The sequence below is a fragment of the Trichoplusia ni genome, chromosome 26 (assembly GCF_003590095.1).
Source record: "Trichoplusia ni isolate ovarian cell line Hi5 chromosome 26, tn1, whole genome shotgun sequence".
Lineage (NCBI taxonomy): Eukaryota > Metazoa > Arthropoda > Insecta > Lepidoptera > Noctuidae > Trichoplusia > Trichoplusia ni.
In genome coordinates, this window is record NC_039503.1 from 1,574,739 (window position 1) to 1,594,413 (window position 19,675).

Genomic DNA, 19,675 nt, shown 5'->3' on the forward strand with positions numbered 1-19,675 from the left:
AATTACACGCCCTTAATTTAGCTCGTTATAATAAGAAAAAAAAAACATAATCACAAAACTCAGCTAAAGCATTTTATCCAAGAAACTGTTCACTCGATTCTCGTCTCGCCTCTGGAATACTACTTCAAAATAACTCTGGATCCGGATAATATCGCCGAGCAAAATCAATAGTATTCAATATCCTTATCAGCACATAGATTTGCTATCACTTGGTATCGAAGACCTATTGACATAGATAGAGAATAGAGAACGCGGCGAAGCTATCAACTCTATGTAGATAAAGTGTAATAATGTTATGTAGGTGTGTTTGCCGGGTTAAGTGCACTTCAGTATTTGTGTAGGATTTTAGGAATAAAGATTGAGTGATGTGTTTGTTTATTCGGATGACTTGAAATGTACTGGAATCATTTTTTCTGAGAGACGAGTAACATCAATTTTAAGTAAATTGTTATCTGTCTACCTGCCTGACTTGCCTGACAAGAAATGTCAGGAAACTATTCAGGCAATCCCGATGTAATTGGGTTTAGAGTGTAAGAGAGTATTTGTAACTTAAAAAAAGAGTTTTTCTTTTTATGTTTGTTACAAGGAATACAAAAAAGATGTTTAAGAGGGGACTCAATTCAGACCAAGTTAGTAGAGGAAGTTTAAAGTTAAACTTTACTGTTCAAATTAATAATTACAGGTAAACTCGAGATGCGATATTATGAGAGCATATTTCATAATTCTAATGTTTACGATTTTATTTACCGACTCTTCCGAGCGTTGTATTTCACAAGCTGTATCTAGCATTCCAGTTCAATTATCTAATTACAGTGCGCGCCACGAGAATAGTATAAACGGGAAAATTAGAATCCAAAACTAGATTTTTCTGGATTCAGTGTATATTCAATTGTCTGTTGAGATTACTCTATATAGTAGTATTTCATGCTAAATCTGATTGAAACTGTCATTCCTTATGTTAATGCTGCCATAGACGTTTTTCAGAAAATTAAATATCAGTCTTATTAATACACTAAATAAATACTCTTTTAAAAACAACACATTCCGTATATGAACGAAAAACATCTACAATTTATTCACAATAAAACAAATTCTACAAAAATGTATGCAAACAAATCAATCGTTATGTTTTGACGTTTCAAATATATTGGTTTACTAATAAATCTGTTTTAGCATTTCTTTTTTTTCAACAGTTGTTCAGTGGAAAGCGAACCAGGTGCGATGTGAGCGGCGTGTTTATTCGATTCCCGGATTTGTATCGATTTCGACGATCGATCATTGGTATTGATTGCTATGAGGATTTATTTGAGAAGTTTGGAATGTTTCGGATAAAGACTATTTATTAAAAAAAAAATCTTATCATTACATTAATTTTATGCATTCTTCTCGTCATCCCGGTGGTCCCCTGGTAGTCCCAGCGTCCCCGCAGGGATTTAAACAATATTTAAGAGTTGATATTAAAAATGTTTTTCTAAGAATTTAAACTTGCTTTTAATTAAGTGTACGTTTCTTATTTGTTTAATTTCAACCTCGAACTATTTTAATGCAAGGCAATTATTATAAAAACCAATGAAATTGTCACCAGTGCGATAAATTATCTTAATTCATTATTAGTAAATTATTGAAGTTGCCTGTCCTGAGTCTGGGTGTCTTTTGGCTTGAATATTTGCTAAACAAACCACGAGTCTTCAGTTCTCACGACCCCACCGCATTAGTTCATGATTAAGGACTCCGGCTGGGTCCGAAACTAGTCGGGCAATCGCGATAAATGCGCGTGAGTAAACCCTTACATCATTTAATAAGGATTAACCTCCTTACTGTGGAAAGAAGTACACATTCGTATGTACGTTTCAAAAGTAATGAAATATAACAACAATGGTTGTGACTCATGAATGTTTATTTAAGGCAAGTAACGTGAACGGAGTGTTTTTACTTCTTATCGCAAACTGGAGGCTGTGCGTTTCTTACAACTGTTTATTTTATGCCTTTTAGGATAGCAGAACGTGCTTAAAGTAGGTTTGAATTCGGTGTCTGAGTCTAGGTGTCTTTGTGCATGTGATTTGAATTTTTGTGATGCGAAAATGCGACCATGTTTGAATGATTTAGAGAGGCAGTCTTAAAAAAGTAGATACAGTTTGCCTACTGCCACCTCTTAAATTAATAATCGTAGTTCTAATATGATATACCTATCATTACTTTTACATGTCTTGTTCTGAGGACGCTATAGTCAACATTTTCTATTTTACTAACCTGAGAACAAAGTCGAAATAAATTTACCTGCATTCTTAGTAAATAAAGTTCTATTCTATTCAATTATTGAATAAACTTATGCAGACTATTTACTGGACTGGTCGTTTGAGGAAAATACCCAGATCTTTATGAATAAGCCTGTGCCAGCAAGCAACATGTTTGCTTCCACTAGCTCATGGGGCTCAACTAATTTTCAGTGAGCCCCACAACCTGATATAGCATAACGTGGAAGCAAGACTGCACTACATGGCGTCTCTTTTCCACAAATCCGATAGTCTTATTTTAAACGGAGGTGGTTATCCACGGGGCAACTTTGGAAAGCAAAGAAGCCTTAGTTTTAGAAATATTGATAACTTCTGTTTTTGTTGTTCTTAAATCAACTGATCACGAATTGAATATTGTATCGTTTGTCTAAACGAATGATGTTTTTTTAAATGGTAATTAGTTTACAGAAAAATATACTAAGCAATGCTAGTACTTGACATTGAGATAATGACATTCGACAGTTAATTAACCGGGGTGCCGGAAAACTATTTGGAACAAAGTGAGAAAAAAAATTGTCTACTTTTCAGGACAACATAGTTTAAGTTGAAACCGATTCATATTTCAGGCAACACCATTCGAATTTTCGTTTTGTTTACATAATAATCAACGAAAGACAAAAATATCCCCACATTTACTGTATTTCAACCCTAACTATATGACACTCACTCAATACACAAACCAATATTGCAACACAAATTAAAATTTTCACACAACTCTCGTCATTTTACAAATCGTTTACGTCACGACACGGTTGACACGACCGCTCGCGACGCTGTCCGCGGTGCAACTGTTTAACTTAAGCGATAAGTTATCAGTAAGTTGTGATTCACTTCAGCGGTTTAAGTGAACGAATGAGCGAACGATTTTCCTGTTCAAGTGGTCATGACTGTTTTTCTTTGAATTGCTGAGCTATTGTATTGTTTATTAACATTTTTTTTTAATAAGTCAGATTGTTGAAAAACGTCTAACGGTTCGGTAAATTGTCTGACAAGCAACACAGCAGATTCAATGACGTGTGAATAATGTCAAGTTTATAATATAAGTGAGTGCTAAGTACTTACTTCTAATATAACTTAATTTAACTTGCTACAGCATCAATGTAATATTTAAAAGAATTCATAACGCACTTACACTGAAACAACTAGAACTTTCTCTTGAAATAAAAAAAAAACTCTTTTACAAAAGGTTTCCTTTATTCCCGTTTTCTACTGCCTTGAGGTAAATCCAGACTCACACTTCAGACATACTACCTATCCACATATTCATGTGTCCTACATCCCTTTATCTGCATATTTCTTAGTTGACTACACTGTATAGCCGAGTAGTTGAGATCACCAAGCCAAACCCACTGTGCGCAACGTGTCGCGGGTTCGATCCCCGCGTAGGACAAGCAATTGTGTGGTCTACGAATGCTGGTCCTGAGTCTGGGTGTTTTTGTACATGTGACTTGACTGTTTGTGAAATCCCCCGCGATACAAGGGCTAAATTCCTTAATGCGGGAGTCGTTTTGTTAAAAAGAAGAGCTACGGGTTGCACTCCGGGAGTGTCGACAGAAGTGAAAACTTGAATATGTTTTAGTTATCACTATTAAACTACTATCATTTATGTGGTAGAATAAAATACTTATTTATTTCGCTATTGATGAAGTATTGTGCTAAAAAAGTGTCCTGATGCGAGTTTAAAAGTTTTCTCATAACAAAAAAAGTATACAACGTTGCTAAAGACATTTTTACTTCAAAAGCCTACAAGATACAGTAAAACAGCCTTACCTCTCTTCGAAAATACTGGAGTTCGCCATAAAACTGTCATCCATGTAGCTGGTATCCTCAGCAGTCCTCTCGAACCCCTTCTCCTCATTCACCAGGTCCGGAGGCAGGCTCTGTGGCTCCTCAAGGGACTTGCTGTGTTCAGAACGATATTTCTGGTCCCATAGTTTCTTGGTCTCGTCCTGCACACGACGTTTGAGTTCGGAGATTTTTTCGCGTTCGTTTTCTATAACTTGGCATCCTGTGAATTGATTTCGATATTAGTTTTGGATGTTTAGAAGTAAACTTCACTAAGTACAGAAAGCTGACTGATTATATTTGAAGAGCAAATAAAAGAAAAGGCAGCCACTTAAATACACAAAATAAAAATTGTTTAAAAGCTTTTCTCATTTAATTTGCAATTGAATTTGCCCGAAAAACCCAGAAATAACCCCTTTAACCGCTTCTTTTTAGTACACAAGTAAAAACGTCATTCAATTTAATTGAACATTTTTATCGTGCAATTGTGGGCCAGCGTATTTTAAGTCATCGATCCAGTACCACGTAGAGGGACATGCAGGCTGACATTATTGTTTTAAGTCAAAGAAAATGATTTGAAATGTATAACATAAGGCACGATATTTTTAACTATTTGAACCCAGCTTCCATTTTCAATCAATTGAAATTGTTACAAAAACATTTCGATAATCATTTTAGCCTTTAAATCGTTATAAAAAATAAATGAAATTAATAATTAAACTTCAGAAATAAGTGGTTTTTAATACATGTTATAAAACTTTACGATAATTTAAAATGAATGTGAGAAATTAATCCATAAAATATAAACTTCGTTAGTAATGTAATAATATTTTATCCTTATTTGATTCTTCGGATAATAAAATATTTAATATATGTGTGAGAACTACGAATTCTTTTTTCATTTGCTTTGACTGTCCGTGGGAAAAGGATATGATTATAAATAATTTTATCCTACTATTTTCAGTCACACGGTAGGACAAAGGATTTTAATAATACTGGGGAAGAATGTCAGTTATTCTTATCACTTGAATGTGGTTTTAAGAGGAAGAGAACAACCAATAAATTTTAAAATGGCGCTTCGTTGCATTAACTAAAACAGTTAAACCTCAAAAAACCTGGTGCCTCATACACAATTGATTCCAATAAAGGAAAATATGTTTAGAAGAATTAAAATTTTCTTACCACTAAACAATATGCTGAGGAGCATTCAAAATCTTAGACCTATCATACAAAATATGTTCATTGAATGGCCGAAATAGAAAAAGGAGGGGTCATAACTAAAGGGTCGTAATGAGCCAGTCAAAAAAAAAAAAAGAATACAGATTACGTATTTCTGTCGCTTTGTTAGAACTGTCATATATTATATTTCTAAGGTGATCAATGCGTTTTTATTAAGACTACTTGTACGAAACCCTTAGTGTCCCGACGTCTAAGAAATTATAACTTCCAAATACACAAGAAATAGCTCCAAATTGTCCCCTTGTTCGTTTCCAACTACATATATCATAATATACTAATCTACCCAACATAAATAATAAAACACCGTCACACATACCTTGTTCTTCCAACATCTCAAGCCGCTTCCGTTCAACCTCCATGAGACTATCCAAGGTCCGTTTACCCAACGAGTTCACATCAGTGTCGCTCGGTAAGATCGGTGCATCTATTGTGACCTTAGATATCCTATCAATGTCATCCTGTGACGGTATCTTAGTAGTGTCAGCTATTTTAGCGAACTCTTTAACACTGGGTTCATCACCACAACTTTTTCGATGTAGAATTTTCGCTGTAGCTTCATTCTCTTTGTGATGTGTTTTTTCGAATGTTACTTTCATCTTTTGATCGATTTCTAAGTCTGTTTCTTCTTGTATATCATCTTCCTTTTTATCTGGCGATAGTGATTTAGCTTTGACGTACTTGTTGTCGGCGTTCATGAATTTTGTGTTTTTAATGTAACGGTTTTTGGAATTGTTTTCTTTATCTGATTCGTCGCTCTTGATGCTGTTCTCTCTGGACTTCTTCCCGAACGAATCTTTCTTCATGATCTTGCCTAACGCTGCAAAAGTAGGGATTTTTGATGATGAATTACTTTTGATTGGTCCGCCGTTCTTTTCTTTCTTTTTGGAATGTCTTAAGCTATTGAACTTGTCAAGATTAGTTTCAGCTTCAATAGAATCGTTGTAGAACATATTTTCGTTCAAACTTTGCGACATGATATCGACTTTTTCTGGCGATTTTGGTTTCTTGCTCTTCCTTTTTAATGAGTCGAAATTTCTCTCCCAAAATCCTTTCTTTTCTTTGGACGACGTTGATGATTTGGACGGACTCTCGCTGTACCTTTCATCTGTATCAACAAGATCATTTATAACTCTTCTTTCGATATCTACCGTCATAGATTGAGACATTTGATCTATGGAATTGAATTTATCTTTTATTTGTTTCGTGTGGTCTTCGAATGAGGTCAATTTGAGGTCTATGTCATCGCTGTCGGAGCTTTGCGGGGAATATCCGAATTCGCCTGACTTGGCTCTAGTTTGATCCGTAAAGAAGGCACTATCTGGGGACTGTGTTCGTTCTATATCGTTTAGTTTAGTAACTATAGGTTTTAGGTCCTTTTCTACAGCTTGTACTTTGCCTGTTAATTCCTCGACAAGGTTTAATAATCTCACGTACTCTGCGTGGAGAATTTTCGTTTCGTCTAAAGCTGAGGTTAAATTGTTGTTAGCTTCGGATTTGAGTGTTAGTATACGAGTTTTTTGCGCTTCGATCTTCTTTGTTAGAAGGATTACTTCATTTTGTACGTCTTCTCGGTTTGATAACCTGCGGAAAGAAATATTTTTGATTGTTTTTTTCATATGACAATAATTTAATATTTTTAGAACAATCCATAAACGCTACTGAGCCAATCTCATTTTAGTGTATGTGAATTTAATCTACAAAATTGGTTCATCCAGATCGAAGATATATCATCTTCCTTTATCGTTGTTTTTCTCTTATAAAATTGCACTAAAAGCTAAAAATTAAGTATTCTACTCACAACTCGGACTCCTCCTCAAGATGTTGGAACTCCAGGTCCTCAAATATCTTGGTCTCGTTGTCCAGGATGTCCTGCGCGTTCTGCAGCTCTTCCAATGTCGCTGTATTGTCTTTCAGGTCTTTCTCTATCCTGTTAACAAGAAGTGTTATGTATATATTTTTTGCAATGAATATAATTTTACAATTTATGCAAATCTTTATAAAATGAAAAGTTCATGGCTGCTACAACTAAGTCTGATTTGTTTTTCTATAATAAAACGACTGCCTAGTTTAAGAATTTAAACCTTGTGTCGATTTTTGCAAAAATATTATATTATTTCTCTCTAATATCTAACTATGAACTAACCAAACAGTTCGACTCGCTCGCCCGCCTCGTCAGCTCATAATAAAGGACTCCGGTTTGGTTCGAAACTAGTCGGGCACCCCCGATAAATACGCGTTATATCATTTAATAATGAAACACTCTCACGATAGTTACTATCAAAATATGAACTAACCTCTCCACTTTAAGCGTAGCGATCTCTACTCGATCCCTCATCTCGTTCTGCCTCGCCTCCTGCTTCTCCTTCAGCTGTCGTATTTCTTCTTCTATCCTCTTAGCATTGTCCACCAAGTCTGCTTTCTTCTTCTGTTCTATGTTCAGTATCGCTATCTCTGAGTCGTACTCGCCTTTGATTAAAGCTTTCTCCATTTCCAACTGAAAATTGAAATATATTTTTATAAGGACAAGTTCATTTTTTAATACATACATTATTTTTAATATATTAAAAAGACAAAAAAATGTGAAACATGTAGAAATAATAGAAGGGAAATTGAGATTTGAACCAGTGTGTCTTTCGTTATTTACAGAGAGGCATTTGCCTAGCATTGAGATTTAAAAATCGAAATTATATTACAAAACTGGATAATGTAATAATACCTGGTTTTTAACCTACTTTAAAAAGGAGAAACTAATGTTATTTAATATTTTAAAGAATGTGGGGTTCAAGAAGGATTCCTACTGGAAAACAGTTTAAGAAACTCACCTCTCTCAAGATATCGTCTTCCTGCGACCGTATCTCAGTCATCTTACACTTGATCTCGTGTATTTCCGTCACCAACTTCTTCCTCGTCTCCTTTAACTTCTCATACTTAACTTTGAGTTCATCAACATTATCATCAAGAACAGCACTGTCAATAGAATCAGCTTCAACGTCTATCTTCTTTATATCGTCTGCTAAAGTCTTAATTATCTTCTCTCTTTTATTCTCTTTCAAGTCTTTCTCAAACTCTTCTAGTTCTGGAATGTCTGCCATCAGTTCTTTCTTCATATCGTCAAAGCTTTGGTTCTTGGTCAATATAACGTCTGGACTCTTTTCTGGAGTTTCAGTTTTTTTGTCATCGTTTACTTTTGAGTACCTGAATTCGATGTCATTTGTTAAATCATCATCAATCATTGGTATTTCTTCTTCGAGACTCAGTTGTTTTTCTATACCATCGAATTTAGGTTTGTCTGTATTATTAGCATCTTTTTGCTCATTGTTTACTTCAAAGTTGGGTTTATTGGAGTTTTCTACAGGCGGTGGAGTGGGGAAGATGAAATACTGAGGTGACGGGAGATTTTTATGAGCGAAAGATGTTTTAATTCTCGTTCTAGGGCTTTGCGTGTTTGGCGACTTGGGTTTTAAGTTCCCGTACACATTGTTTCTGTAGTAAACGTTTTCGTACGGGCTGCCTATTGGGGAGGAGAGGTTAGGGGCACGATCCCCGCTTTGGTTATGAAGTTTCCTTATCATTATTGGACTAGACAAGTCGTGCATTCTCTGCGTCGTCTGGTCATCGTAAACTGGGATCCCTATTTCGTCCATTCTTCCTACGTTTTCGTAGTTATTCTGGTTGATTACGACTTCGGGAGTCAGTTCTGTAGGGGATGACGCGTCGAAGTTTTCGTAGCTCGAGAGATTCCTTTGTATCGGGAGAGACTGGCTCATGGGACTCATGGGCGAGTTTTTGTTTTGACTAGTTTCGAACCTGGAAACGAAAGGATATGTGATTATGTTTTCTTTATTGGATTAGCATTACGTGATAGGTTAAGGAAAAGTTATTTCCATGACTATACTTGACCTAGAAAGTGTCACGGCTATTAAAGATAAGAATGCAACGCTTTTCCGAACGACAATGGAATGATCAAAGTATTTTATTACACAGTCAACGTTATATGTAAGTAAAATAACTTTAACCTTGATCTTTGAACAAATAAAATATTCGTTTTTTTTAGTAACTTTTCAGCATCAACCAAATACTAAGCAGATGTATTTTTAACTTCAACCAAAAATGTTTTCGTCGGCGTTGGGTCAGCAGCAAAACGGAGCAAATGTTGAATGCCTTGCTTATTTTAACAACTGTTTTAAAAATACTAATATGGTGTTTAAATATATTCTCAGAGCAATAGTAATTATCGTCAGATTCCAACTTACTTGTAATATCCATCGCTGGTCTGCACGAAGTTAGGGTTGTTGAGAGCGACGCTGCGCGGTAACGAACCATTTGTGATGATCTTGTTGTGTGGTCGCTTCTCTGTAGGTGTTATTGGGACCCCTGGAACAATATGTAATAATGAATAAGTTGAGGTATATAAGGCTATGTACAGTGAGCCACAAGACTGAGAACACTCGTAGATTTAAAGTGACTTTATTTGAGACATTAGTAGATTGAATACCAGAATTCCATTGAAAAGAAGTAAACAGCATTTTATGACTTTTGCGACTCATGATTCCGCCGCGGCGTCAGCTCATAAGACTCCAGTTGGGTCCAAAACTAGTCAAGCTCAACCGATAAATACTCGTGAGTATACCTTTGATAACTTAATAATTTGAATATAGATTTTTCCAAATATTTTGGCTATCCCTACTTCAAATTCCGACAGTTACTCAATTTCGCGTTTTTAGTTAGACTTCTATTGTCTCTAGAACAACTTCGCGAGCCATCACAAAATCAGTTCCCGTTCAAAAAAATTGAGTCAAGAACACAGACAGATTACTATGGATCTATCAATCACTTTGAGACATTCAAATCCAATGAGAAAATATCGAGTATGACTCAAAGCCACTCACAGGTAACTTGAGATTAGAAACGTATATATGTAACGTTATATGACCAACAAATACATAAGACCTTGGCCATGGTGAAGGGTTAAGGTCATTCACGGTCACCGGGAACCGTTCGGTATTAATGACAAAACAAAGCACTTTAAGCACGTCAGGAAAATTAAAAAAGAAACGACGGGGGTCTATTAGCATGTCTTGAATATTGTTACATATGTGAAAGCGTGACAGAGCATAACGGCGTCTCTCTTTCACATCTGTATAAATATTAGTTTAACAGGTATCCCAAATATCTTCTTACATTTAATGTTTTTGATAGAGCTGATTCTATTGCCATGTATAGTGAGAAATGTACTAGCTGCGAACGGTGTTACGCCAATATAATGGACCTATGTTACAATAGGTCCGTAGGACCGTTGTTATCCTTCAGGGCTACAGCTACCCCGCACCAATACCAAATTTGATCAAGACCCTTGAACGCGAAGAGATAACAAATATATCTACACGAACATCTCTCATATAACACTAGTATGATATACAAATATTCTATTCTATTCTATGACAGCATCATCTCACCTGACGCGATCTGCCTCTCGTACTCCGCACACATGCTGAGGATCTCCTCGAGACGAGCAGTCTCCGCTTCTTTTTGCTCTTCCTCTTTTATTCTATCCTGGTAAGCCTAGAACAAATCAATGAACTACTTAATAACTGAATGGTGATCTAGATTTGGAGGGCGTATTTCGGGAGACCAATGATAGACGATATGATAAAAATGGAAGGAATAGAATGGATGCAAGGACAGACAAAGCAAGAAAAAGTTAACAAAGGTAGTAGATATTCAAGTTTGACGATAATATTGATGATAATATTATTGATTGCCAGTTTTCCAATAAAGTATCAACTATTTGCATACCAAATTTAATCACAGTCAATCCTTTCAAACCAGTTCACAAAATTCCACCTTTATATTATTGTGTCTAACACTATACAACGATCGGTAAAAGAAAAGATGGTACTGCGATACTTGGCGGCGTGAATGAACAATCATGGTCGGTAAATGAGTACAACAATTAGTAAGCTATTACTAGATAATTAACAATCGAATTTGAGAAATGCGATAACAAAGTTTTCTTACTTTTGAAGATTAGTTATGATATCATCATCATTGGTCTTGCCTTTTCCCAACTATGTTGGGGTCGGCTACCAGTCCTACCGGTTTCAGCTAAGTACCAGTGTTTTTACAAGGAGCGACTACCTATCTGACCTCCTTAACCCAGTTACCTGGGCAACACGATACCCCTTGGTTAGACTGACTGTCAATTTAGTTATGATATATGGAGTCATCAAAAGTGCCTGTAAGAATCTTAAAAATAAACCGTTTTTTCTTAAACCTTCTTGCATCTTTATTTTGAATCAAATTTGAAGGAAAAACCTAGCAGGCACAAAAAGTAAGTTACATAAATTTTTATTTGTTATTTTTTTCTTTTATTGGGTGTGTTTGTTTAACTAAATATCAATGCATCGATATAAAAGGAACGCAAACGAGTACAAATGGAGGTGTAAATCAAAAGAATGCTCATTGTCACATTAGAAAAACCTATTTAAATAACTCACCATCCCACAGAACAGTTTATCAATCTTCTTAATGATACTATTATATATTTCATTCTTCATATACAATTGATTAAACTGATTACATTTTAAATCATTACCAACGAGGATCACATTACTATTTTGAATCGGCGACGAAATATTCTGATTGGCAACACTAACGGACGCCATCTTGGTTAATTCCAATTTCAAATTGTCATAGGACTTCTTAATTTGTCCTTCGAGTTTAAGGATTTTCGTTCCAATGCAATTCTCATGGTCTCTTGTGACTTTTATGTAATGATTCGTCAAAATCGTGTTAATCGTTTTATAGATTTTGATGTCGTTTCGTATTTTGTGAACGACATCGAGTTTCTCGTTTACAGAGTTCGTTATATCGATAATTTTCTCGTAATCGTTTGTTCGATTGTGTGTTATCTCGATTGATTCTTTCAGCTCTTTTAGTGCTGACGTGTTTTTCTTTAGGTTGTTCACGAATATTTTTAGCAGGCGTTTGTGTTTTGGTTCCTTTTTAGTTCTGACCGTCATTTTTGATGTTTTCAACCACTACTTTAATCACTGTTCACTTATTTACGTACTCAAATCACAACCTTAACAAAAAGCAAATATTACCTAAATTTCACATATTTAGATACTCTTTCTGCTCACACTAATAATACAAATTTTCATCTACATGTACGCAGTTCACATCTAAACCAATACTGAGTGGATTTGATACTAAAATTGAAAGTTGTAATATAATCCGCTATTGACCGCCAAGATCAGACATACATATCAATAACATTGACATACATGTGTAATTTATTTATATGGACTTAAGGTTCACTTTTGCATAGCAAATTTAAGATTCAGATAAACTTTTATAAACAGACTTTCTTGTATTTTAGTTTGTTTTATCGATTATTTGTAGGAAAGTATAATTGTTAGAGTCTTGAATTGTGTTGATGTATAAATAGATATGTCATATATCATAAATAGGTATGGTAATAATATAGTCTTTGTCAAAATTTGGTCAAAATACTATAGCAAATGTAATTTCATATAGAGAGGTACTATTTTCTGCTTCGTAAAATAAGTTCTTACATATGAATGGGTTAAATAGTATCAAGTAATTTTTTCAGTTATAAATATAACTATCTAGACATACAATCTATACAAATATATAAACGTATGTTGGCCCAGATATTAAGTACTCATATCGACAGAATCTGGGCACTTATATGAATTAGCTAGCACAAGAATATATTATAATTATTTAGTATAATACTATCTATATTTCATATCAGCATACATTTCATTTTATAAATACGATATTTCAGAAAATCTAAGCGTTAAAAATTATTCAGATAGTAAAAGAAACACTTCAACTTCACTTTAACACATTAAGTAACTGATATTGTAGATATATCTTTTTACCAAAAAGACACATAATTAAATCAAAAAACCTATACACATAACACTTTCTTTTTTTCCACCATATATTTTCGAACTAACATTTAACCCAGAAAACTCTAGAAAAATATTATATTTTAGTTATTTTCTTAAACTACATTACAGTTTCCACGATTTCCGTCGCAATGCGATTCCGCAGCGTTGTGGTATCGCCACACGAACTGTTATCAAATGATAAGGCTATTGTTTCTTTAACTTCAATTATAACGGTCTGACTATCTGTAAAGATTATGATTTTGTGATAATAATATTGTAGCAAGTAGTTTTGAATAGATGTTTCTTTAAATTAGATAAATTAATCTCTTCTTGTGTTTAACAAGGTTGAAAGATAATTTGAATTTGAATTTAATTAGAAATGGTTAGTCTTTGTAGATGAGAGATATAAAGTCTATCATTTTTATCATACACGTAACAAATTTAAATTTTCATAGTTCCAGTTTAAAGAATATCGAATAATAAGTCTCGTGTTACACTGCTAGTTACCAAACCCCTTGCGAAATGGCTTTATAGATTTTTAAATATTTATATGTTTTGGTAGGCCTGAGAATCGGCTACTATCTTCTCGTATATTATCCTTACTAATATTATAAATGCAAAAGTAACTCTGTCTGTCTGTCTTTCTGTCTGTCTGTCTGTTACGCTTTCACGTCTAAACCACTGAACCGATTTTAATGAAATTTGGTGCAGAGATAGAGTTGTCCTTGAAAAAGAACATATGATAGTTTTTATCTCGGACTTTTGAAGAGGAACCGGACCTTGGAAACGCGATATAACCGACCCCGACGCGGGCGAAGCCGAGGGCGAAAAGCTAGTAATTTTATATTTCAAATTGATAAGGGTTCTAACCTTTCTCTCCACCTCTAACAGCTTTTAATTTGTATGTTTGTATTATTTCTACACTCGTAATTCAATAGAAATAATTTATGTAGCAAAGTAACGTTTGTTGGATCAATTTTATAAGTTACCAGCAAAATTTCATATCCGTCGTAAACAAACAGTAAAATACTAAACTATAGTATTTAAATGAATTAAAATAACCGAGTTTTGTAACTTTGTCACAAGTTAATTATTAGCATTCCATTTAGGGGCAAAATCATTCCCTTTTTCTATATTATTTAAAATTTGACATTCGAAACAAAGCGCCAAGTATAGACGTGGGAAAAAATACATATCATAAAACCCACAGGAAGGCACTTAATACCACTGAAAACATGAAACAAAGAAAATACTTCGTGTAAACAGTCTTAACAGTATTTAATTTTATATAACACTACCATAAATATAGAACTAACAAACAATTACATAACAAGTTTAACACGCGACATGTTTTCTTTTTTATTAAATTCTTTGTTTTATATCAACTCAGTCGCTGATAAGAATTGTGTTTTGTATTTGTTTAATATTATGATTGAATTGTATTAACAAGTCAGCTGTATGTAGATGCAATGGTTGAATCATGGAAAGTTTTCTGTGATTTGTAAACATTTTTTTTATAATTATTTTTTTGAAGGTTTAAAGTCATGATCAGAGTGTTTTTTATATAATAAATTATTTAATTAACAAAAAAATATAGACTTTCTAAAATTATGTTCTTAAACAAAAAAGAGAGTTTGACCAAAATAATAGGATATTATGACTTATATTTGATATTTTGATCTACTTTTGTCATTTTATTTAGTTATTAAACTCACACACATCTATTCAGCCTAGCTTACTGAGATACTTTAAAATTATATTGGTAACTTAGCATCATCTGTTTAAGTAAGATAAGTTTTGTGTGGCAGCGAGACCAATACACGGTATACTACGCCATCTCCCTTCCACAAAGACAGCAAGGGCTTTTAATACTCATAGTATAGGCATCATTGTTCTACAAGTTAAGGTTTCTATTATATCATAATTATTAATAGTCTTATCATTAGTTAACAAGTTTCACTGCGATAATACTGTTTTAAACACGATATTATACAAACAGGTGTTTGAATTGCGCACGTGATTTATGTGAAGTGGATAGGTTTTAAATGTTATGGGAATTTTGATCCCTGTAACAATTAAGTAGTTCTTTCGTCACTAAATGGTGATTAAAATATAATGAGGATTTTGATTTGCGACATTTAAATAGTCCTTTCGTCAATACCTGCTGAAGTGCGAGCCAGATTTGCGGTAGACAAGGTTTGCGTACATCTACACTGAAGAGAAATAAATTGGCTGGGTGACCCACCAACAAATTAATGACAGTAGAATCGCTTTACCTTAATCTTTATAATAGCAGCATACATAATTTGAGAAAAATGTAACTGCCTAGCTTTCACGGTTCATGAGATACTACAGCCTTAGACAGTGGAGCCACTGGGTTCCGATATAGGTGTTTGAAGGATTGCAACGCATTGCCATACACCGACACAAAAACGCGGATGACGTAGCACGGCGGTTCAGGTTTAGTCAGTAAGAGTCTGACACTACCAGTTTCCTTCCCCGAGAGAGCGAGTGTCAATGAGGATGCCCCCGCCTTACCAAAAAAAAGGTTAGGTACCGTTATAATACACATATTTTTTCTACAAAATAGGTGTGCTCTCATTCCACATGGAATGCCAGTCGCGACAAGAATTTCCGCATCCTTGGAGTTGAAACTGTCATACATTTTATCCATAGTAATTTTATCCATTGGTCTGCAATGTCATGTTGATTTTTGTCTTTTCGTGTATAACATCATTAATACAGCAATATTGAATGATCAATAACAGCTGCCCTGCGACCGTGACTAAAGTTGATTTACATTGACTTGCAGATATCATATATCGCTCGCATTGCCTTGTAAAGGACGTATCAGAGATATTGTATCGAGTCATAAAGTAATTAATACATCCGTATTAATGTGTTACGTCAATTATTTCCTTATCTTATTGAAGTGGGTTAATATTTCAGCAGCTTTATGAAGAGAAACACTAATGTTTGCTGTAAGAAAACCCAACAATTTTGGGTTAAACTAGCCTTTGTACATGAATATTCCAAGAACATATTGACCAAGTGTGTATTTATGTGCAATAAAGTATAAATAAATAAGGAACTTAATACGGCACAGGCCTCTATCTTTATTGAGAAGGTCCGCCCTTTGATAACCACGCTAGCTGACTGCGGTTTGGCGATTTCAGATTCTAATATGTATTATCCAGAGTTCCTCACAATGTCTTTCTGCACCATTTGTCAGTGATGTTTTAGAATAATGAAGAAAGCAGAAAACATGCTGGGATCATTGTGATCGTTGTACATACAAATCCTTTTATTAGTTGGGTGGGGTTGGATGGTAAGTACTTGGGGTCCGATGTTAAAAACTTGGGGTCGGTTGGTAAGTACTTGGTGTCCGATGGTAAGTACTTGGTGTTATGAGGTAAGTACTTGGTATTGGATGGTAAGTACTTGGTGTTGGATGGTAAGTACTTGGTGTTGGATGGTAAGTACTTGCTGTTGGATGGTAAGTACTTGGTGTTGGATGGTAAGTACTTGGTGTTGGATGGTAAGTACTTGGTGTTGGATGGTAAGTACTTGGTGTTGGATGGTAAGTACTTGCTGTTGGATGGTAAGTACTTGGGGTCGGATGGTAAGTACTTGGGGTCCGATGTTAAAAACTTGGGGTCGGTTGGCAAGTACTTGCTGTTGGATGGTAAGTACTTGGGGTCGGATGGTAAGTACTTGGTGTCGGATGGTAAGTACTTGGTGTTGGATGGTAAGTACTTGGGGTCGGATGGTAAGTACTTGGTGTCGGATGGTAAGTACTTGGTGTTGGGTGGTAAGTACTTGCTGTTGGATGGTAAGTACTTGGGGTCGGATGGTAAGTACTTGGTGTTGGATGGTAAGTACTTGGTGTCCGATGGGAAGTACTTGGTGTCGCATGGTAAGTACTTGGTGTCGGATGGTAACTACTTGGTGTTGGATGGTAAGTACTTGGTGTTGGATGGTAAGTACTTGCTGTTGGATGGTAAGTACTTGGGGTCGGATGGTAAGTACTTGGTGTTGGATGGTAAGTACTTGGTGTCCGATGGGAAGTACTTGGTGTCGCATGGTAAGTACTTGGTGTCGGATGGTAACTACTTGGTGTTGGATGGTAAGTACTTGGTGTTGGATGGTAAGTACTTGGTGTTGGATGGTAAGTACATGCTGTTGGAAGCTAAGTACTTGGTGTTGGATGGAAAGTACTTGGTGTTGGTGGAAGCAATTGCATGAAAGGGTTACCTCGGCCCCGTTAAATAAAAAAAGGAAACACCCTGGTTGTGTTTTACTCAGTATAATAAGTCAGACACTCCCTCTCGCTCAACCCAAAACGGGACGAGTCGTTTAATGAAATCCCATTCGGAAATGAGGAATATCTTTTGATATCAAGTTATTATTTGCTAGATTACGACAACATCGAACATTCACTTAAACCTGTTTTAAAGTAATTGAAATTAAAATTCACGTTCACGGTCTAACAGATAGCAAACCTCGCAAAGGACGCGATACAATTTTATCATGAAGGTCGTTCGTTTAATATACAATACTAATCATTATAACAAATATATGTATCTTATATCTTATCATAGATGTTTACGTCTGTTCGTCATTGATAAGTGGATGTTGCACGGCGTTAGGTAGGTAAGCAGAATTATTTAAGAGGTTAATGATACAAACATGGATAATTATAGAGATTTTTAAAAGTAATTAGTGGTTATGGTGTCAAAAACTTTTTGAATCGAGTCAGGTCTTAGCATAAATAAATAAAACAGTCAAAGTAACACCAAAATCGATTAATGGACAAATGATAAACCTAGGGTCAGGTGAAAAACCAATTGTCCCTTCCACTGTAAAAGAGGAGAGGAACAATTTGATGCCAAAAAATCATCGGAAAAAAGAATGTCTTCTGACTTGGTAAATCTTTCCAAAAACCTACTAAAATGCATTTCACACAAAATAAAAAAAAATCATCATCACCATCATCAGCCCATATTAGTGGAGGAATGATCTGCAGCGAAAGATAGCTCTCGATGGCGTGCAATTGGGAAGGCCAATGTCGAGCAGTGGACGAATATAAACAGAGAATAAATAAATATTAATAATGATATTATATAAATAAATACATACCCTCAATCTCCTCGACTCAGCTTCAATACTCCGATCGTATAATCCATTGGCGTAAACTGGCGAATACTGTGGATTCCTATCATAGGCAGGGGAAGGCAGACACAACCCTTTGGACACATTCACATTTCTATCACAAATTTTCCCGTAAACCTCATTCTTATCCAACAAATTAGAATTGTACTCCAAATTGTTCTTGGTCTCTAGAACATTCGTTACCGGTTCCAACTGGTTCTTACTGGATTCCGAACTAGTTTTAACCGGTTCTAACCCGTTCAAACTGGTTTTTTCGTCCGGTTTCCTGTCTAGATTGATTTTGCCGTATATGTTGTCGTTTTGCTGGTCGTTGTTGACTTTTTTCGGGAGTTTGTTGTCTTTAGTTGGTTCGTTAAAGTTTTTTACAATGTCGTCTATTTTGGTTTTGTTTCTGATGGCTACGTTGGTATATGAGCAGTTTTTAGGGTCGACGGCATTGTTCTCGTTTAATAGTACATTCTTCATTTTGTTCATGTAGTTTGGTAATGTTTTACCCCCTAATACGTCTTTGGCTGGAGTGTTGACTGTTAAAGAATTGGAGCTGAACACTTTTGGCGATATTTCGTTTTCGTTTGACGTATAAAACTGGCTCCTGCCAATTTTCTGTTGTTTCGCGTAGTACTCGAATTTTGATACTTTGGCCATGATTCCAGTCATTTTCGGCCTAGATTCTTGGTCTGAATTTGAGTCTGATTGGTCTAAATCTCTGTAAGGTTTTTTAGGTGCTACAGGAGGTTTCTTTTTAGACATTTCTCGAAGCGTCATGTCTAGTTCTTGGTCTAAATGCGTTAGGGAGTTGTCTTTGTATATTTTTTGAAAGTTGGCGTTTTGGTAACTCTCTGAGTTGTGGTTGACGTAGGCTGTGAACAAAATACAGAGTATTAGATAAAATAATTGATAATAATAATCCAAAATTGCATGAAAAAAAATCATATTTAACAAAAAATCTACCATGGTAGAAATGAAAAAAAAATTGGCAACACTCTCAACCTTATGCGATTGGGCAATTATAAACCAATCACAAGAAACAATAATATTGATGATTAAGTTATCTTATCCCGCGACATTCAATTGTTTCAACCAGTCATAATTAAGTTTATTGAGAAAATATGGATTTTACTACTATCAAGGCATCACGTGAATGAAATGAGACAAAATAATATATTCCATAACTTTCAAACAACGCCATCTAGTCTCGAACTATGTAAAGTGCGAGTTGACAGCTGATAAACATAAAACATACTTTTGAATTTCTAAATTACG

The 19,675-nt window shown here is 35.1% G+C and overlaps 1 protein-coding gene across 3 annotated transcripts in view; it reads right to left on the minus strand.

Moving 5' to 3' along the window:
* Window positions 1-19,675, minus strand: part of LOC113505509 (pleckstrin homology-like domain family B member 2) — a 114,005-nt gene that overhangs the window by 31,648 nt on the left and 62,682 nt on the right. Inside the window, exons 1-9 of one of the 3 annotated variants that reach the window (XM_026888255.1) lie at window positions 13,368-13,436; window positions 11,816-12,402; window positions 10,775-10,880; window positions 9,572-9,692; window positions 8,141-9,125; window positions 7,613-7,812; window positions 7,117-7,245; window positions 5,635-6,899; window positions 4,065-4,302 (exon numbers count right to left, since the gene is read on the minus strand). In XM_026888255.1, the coding sequence (XP_026744056.1) occupies window positions 4,065-4,302; window positions 5,635-6,899; window positions 7,117-7,245; window positions 7,613-7,812; window positions 8,141-9,125; window positions 9,572-9,692; window positions 10,775-10,880; window positions 11,816-12,340 (3,569 nt within the window). In that variant the 5' untranslated portion in view covers window positions 12,341-12,402; window positions 13,368-13,436. Of the gene's footprint in view, window positions 1-4,064; window positions 4,303-5,634; window positions 6,900-7,116; window positions 7,246-7,612; window positions 7,813-8,140; window positions 9,126-9,571; window positions 9,693-10,774; window positions 10,881-11,815; window positions 12,678-13,367; window positions 13,437-18,379; window positions 19,273-19,675 lie in introns of those variants that run through there. The other 2 variants (XM_026888253.1, XM_026888254.1) reach the window with 2 other exon arrangements.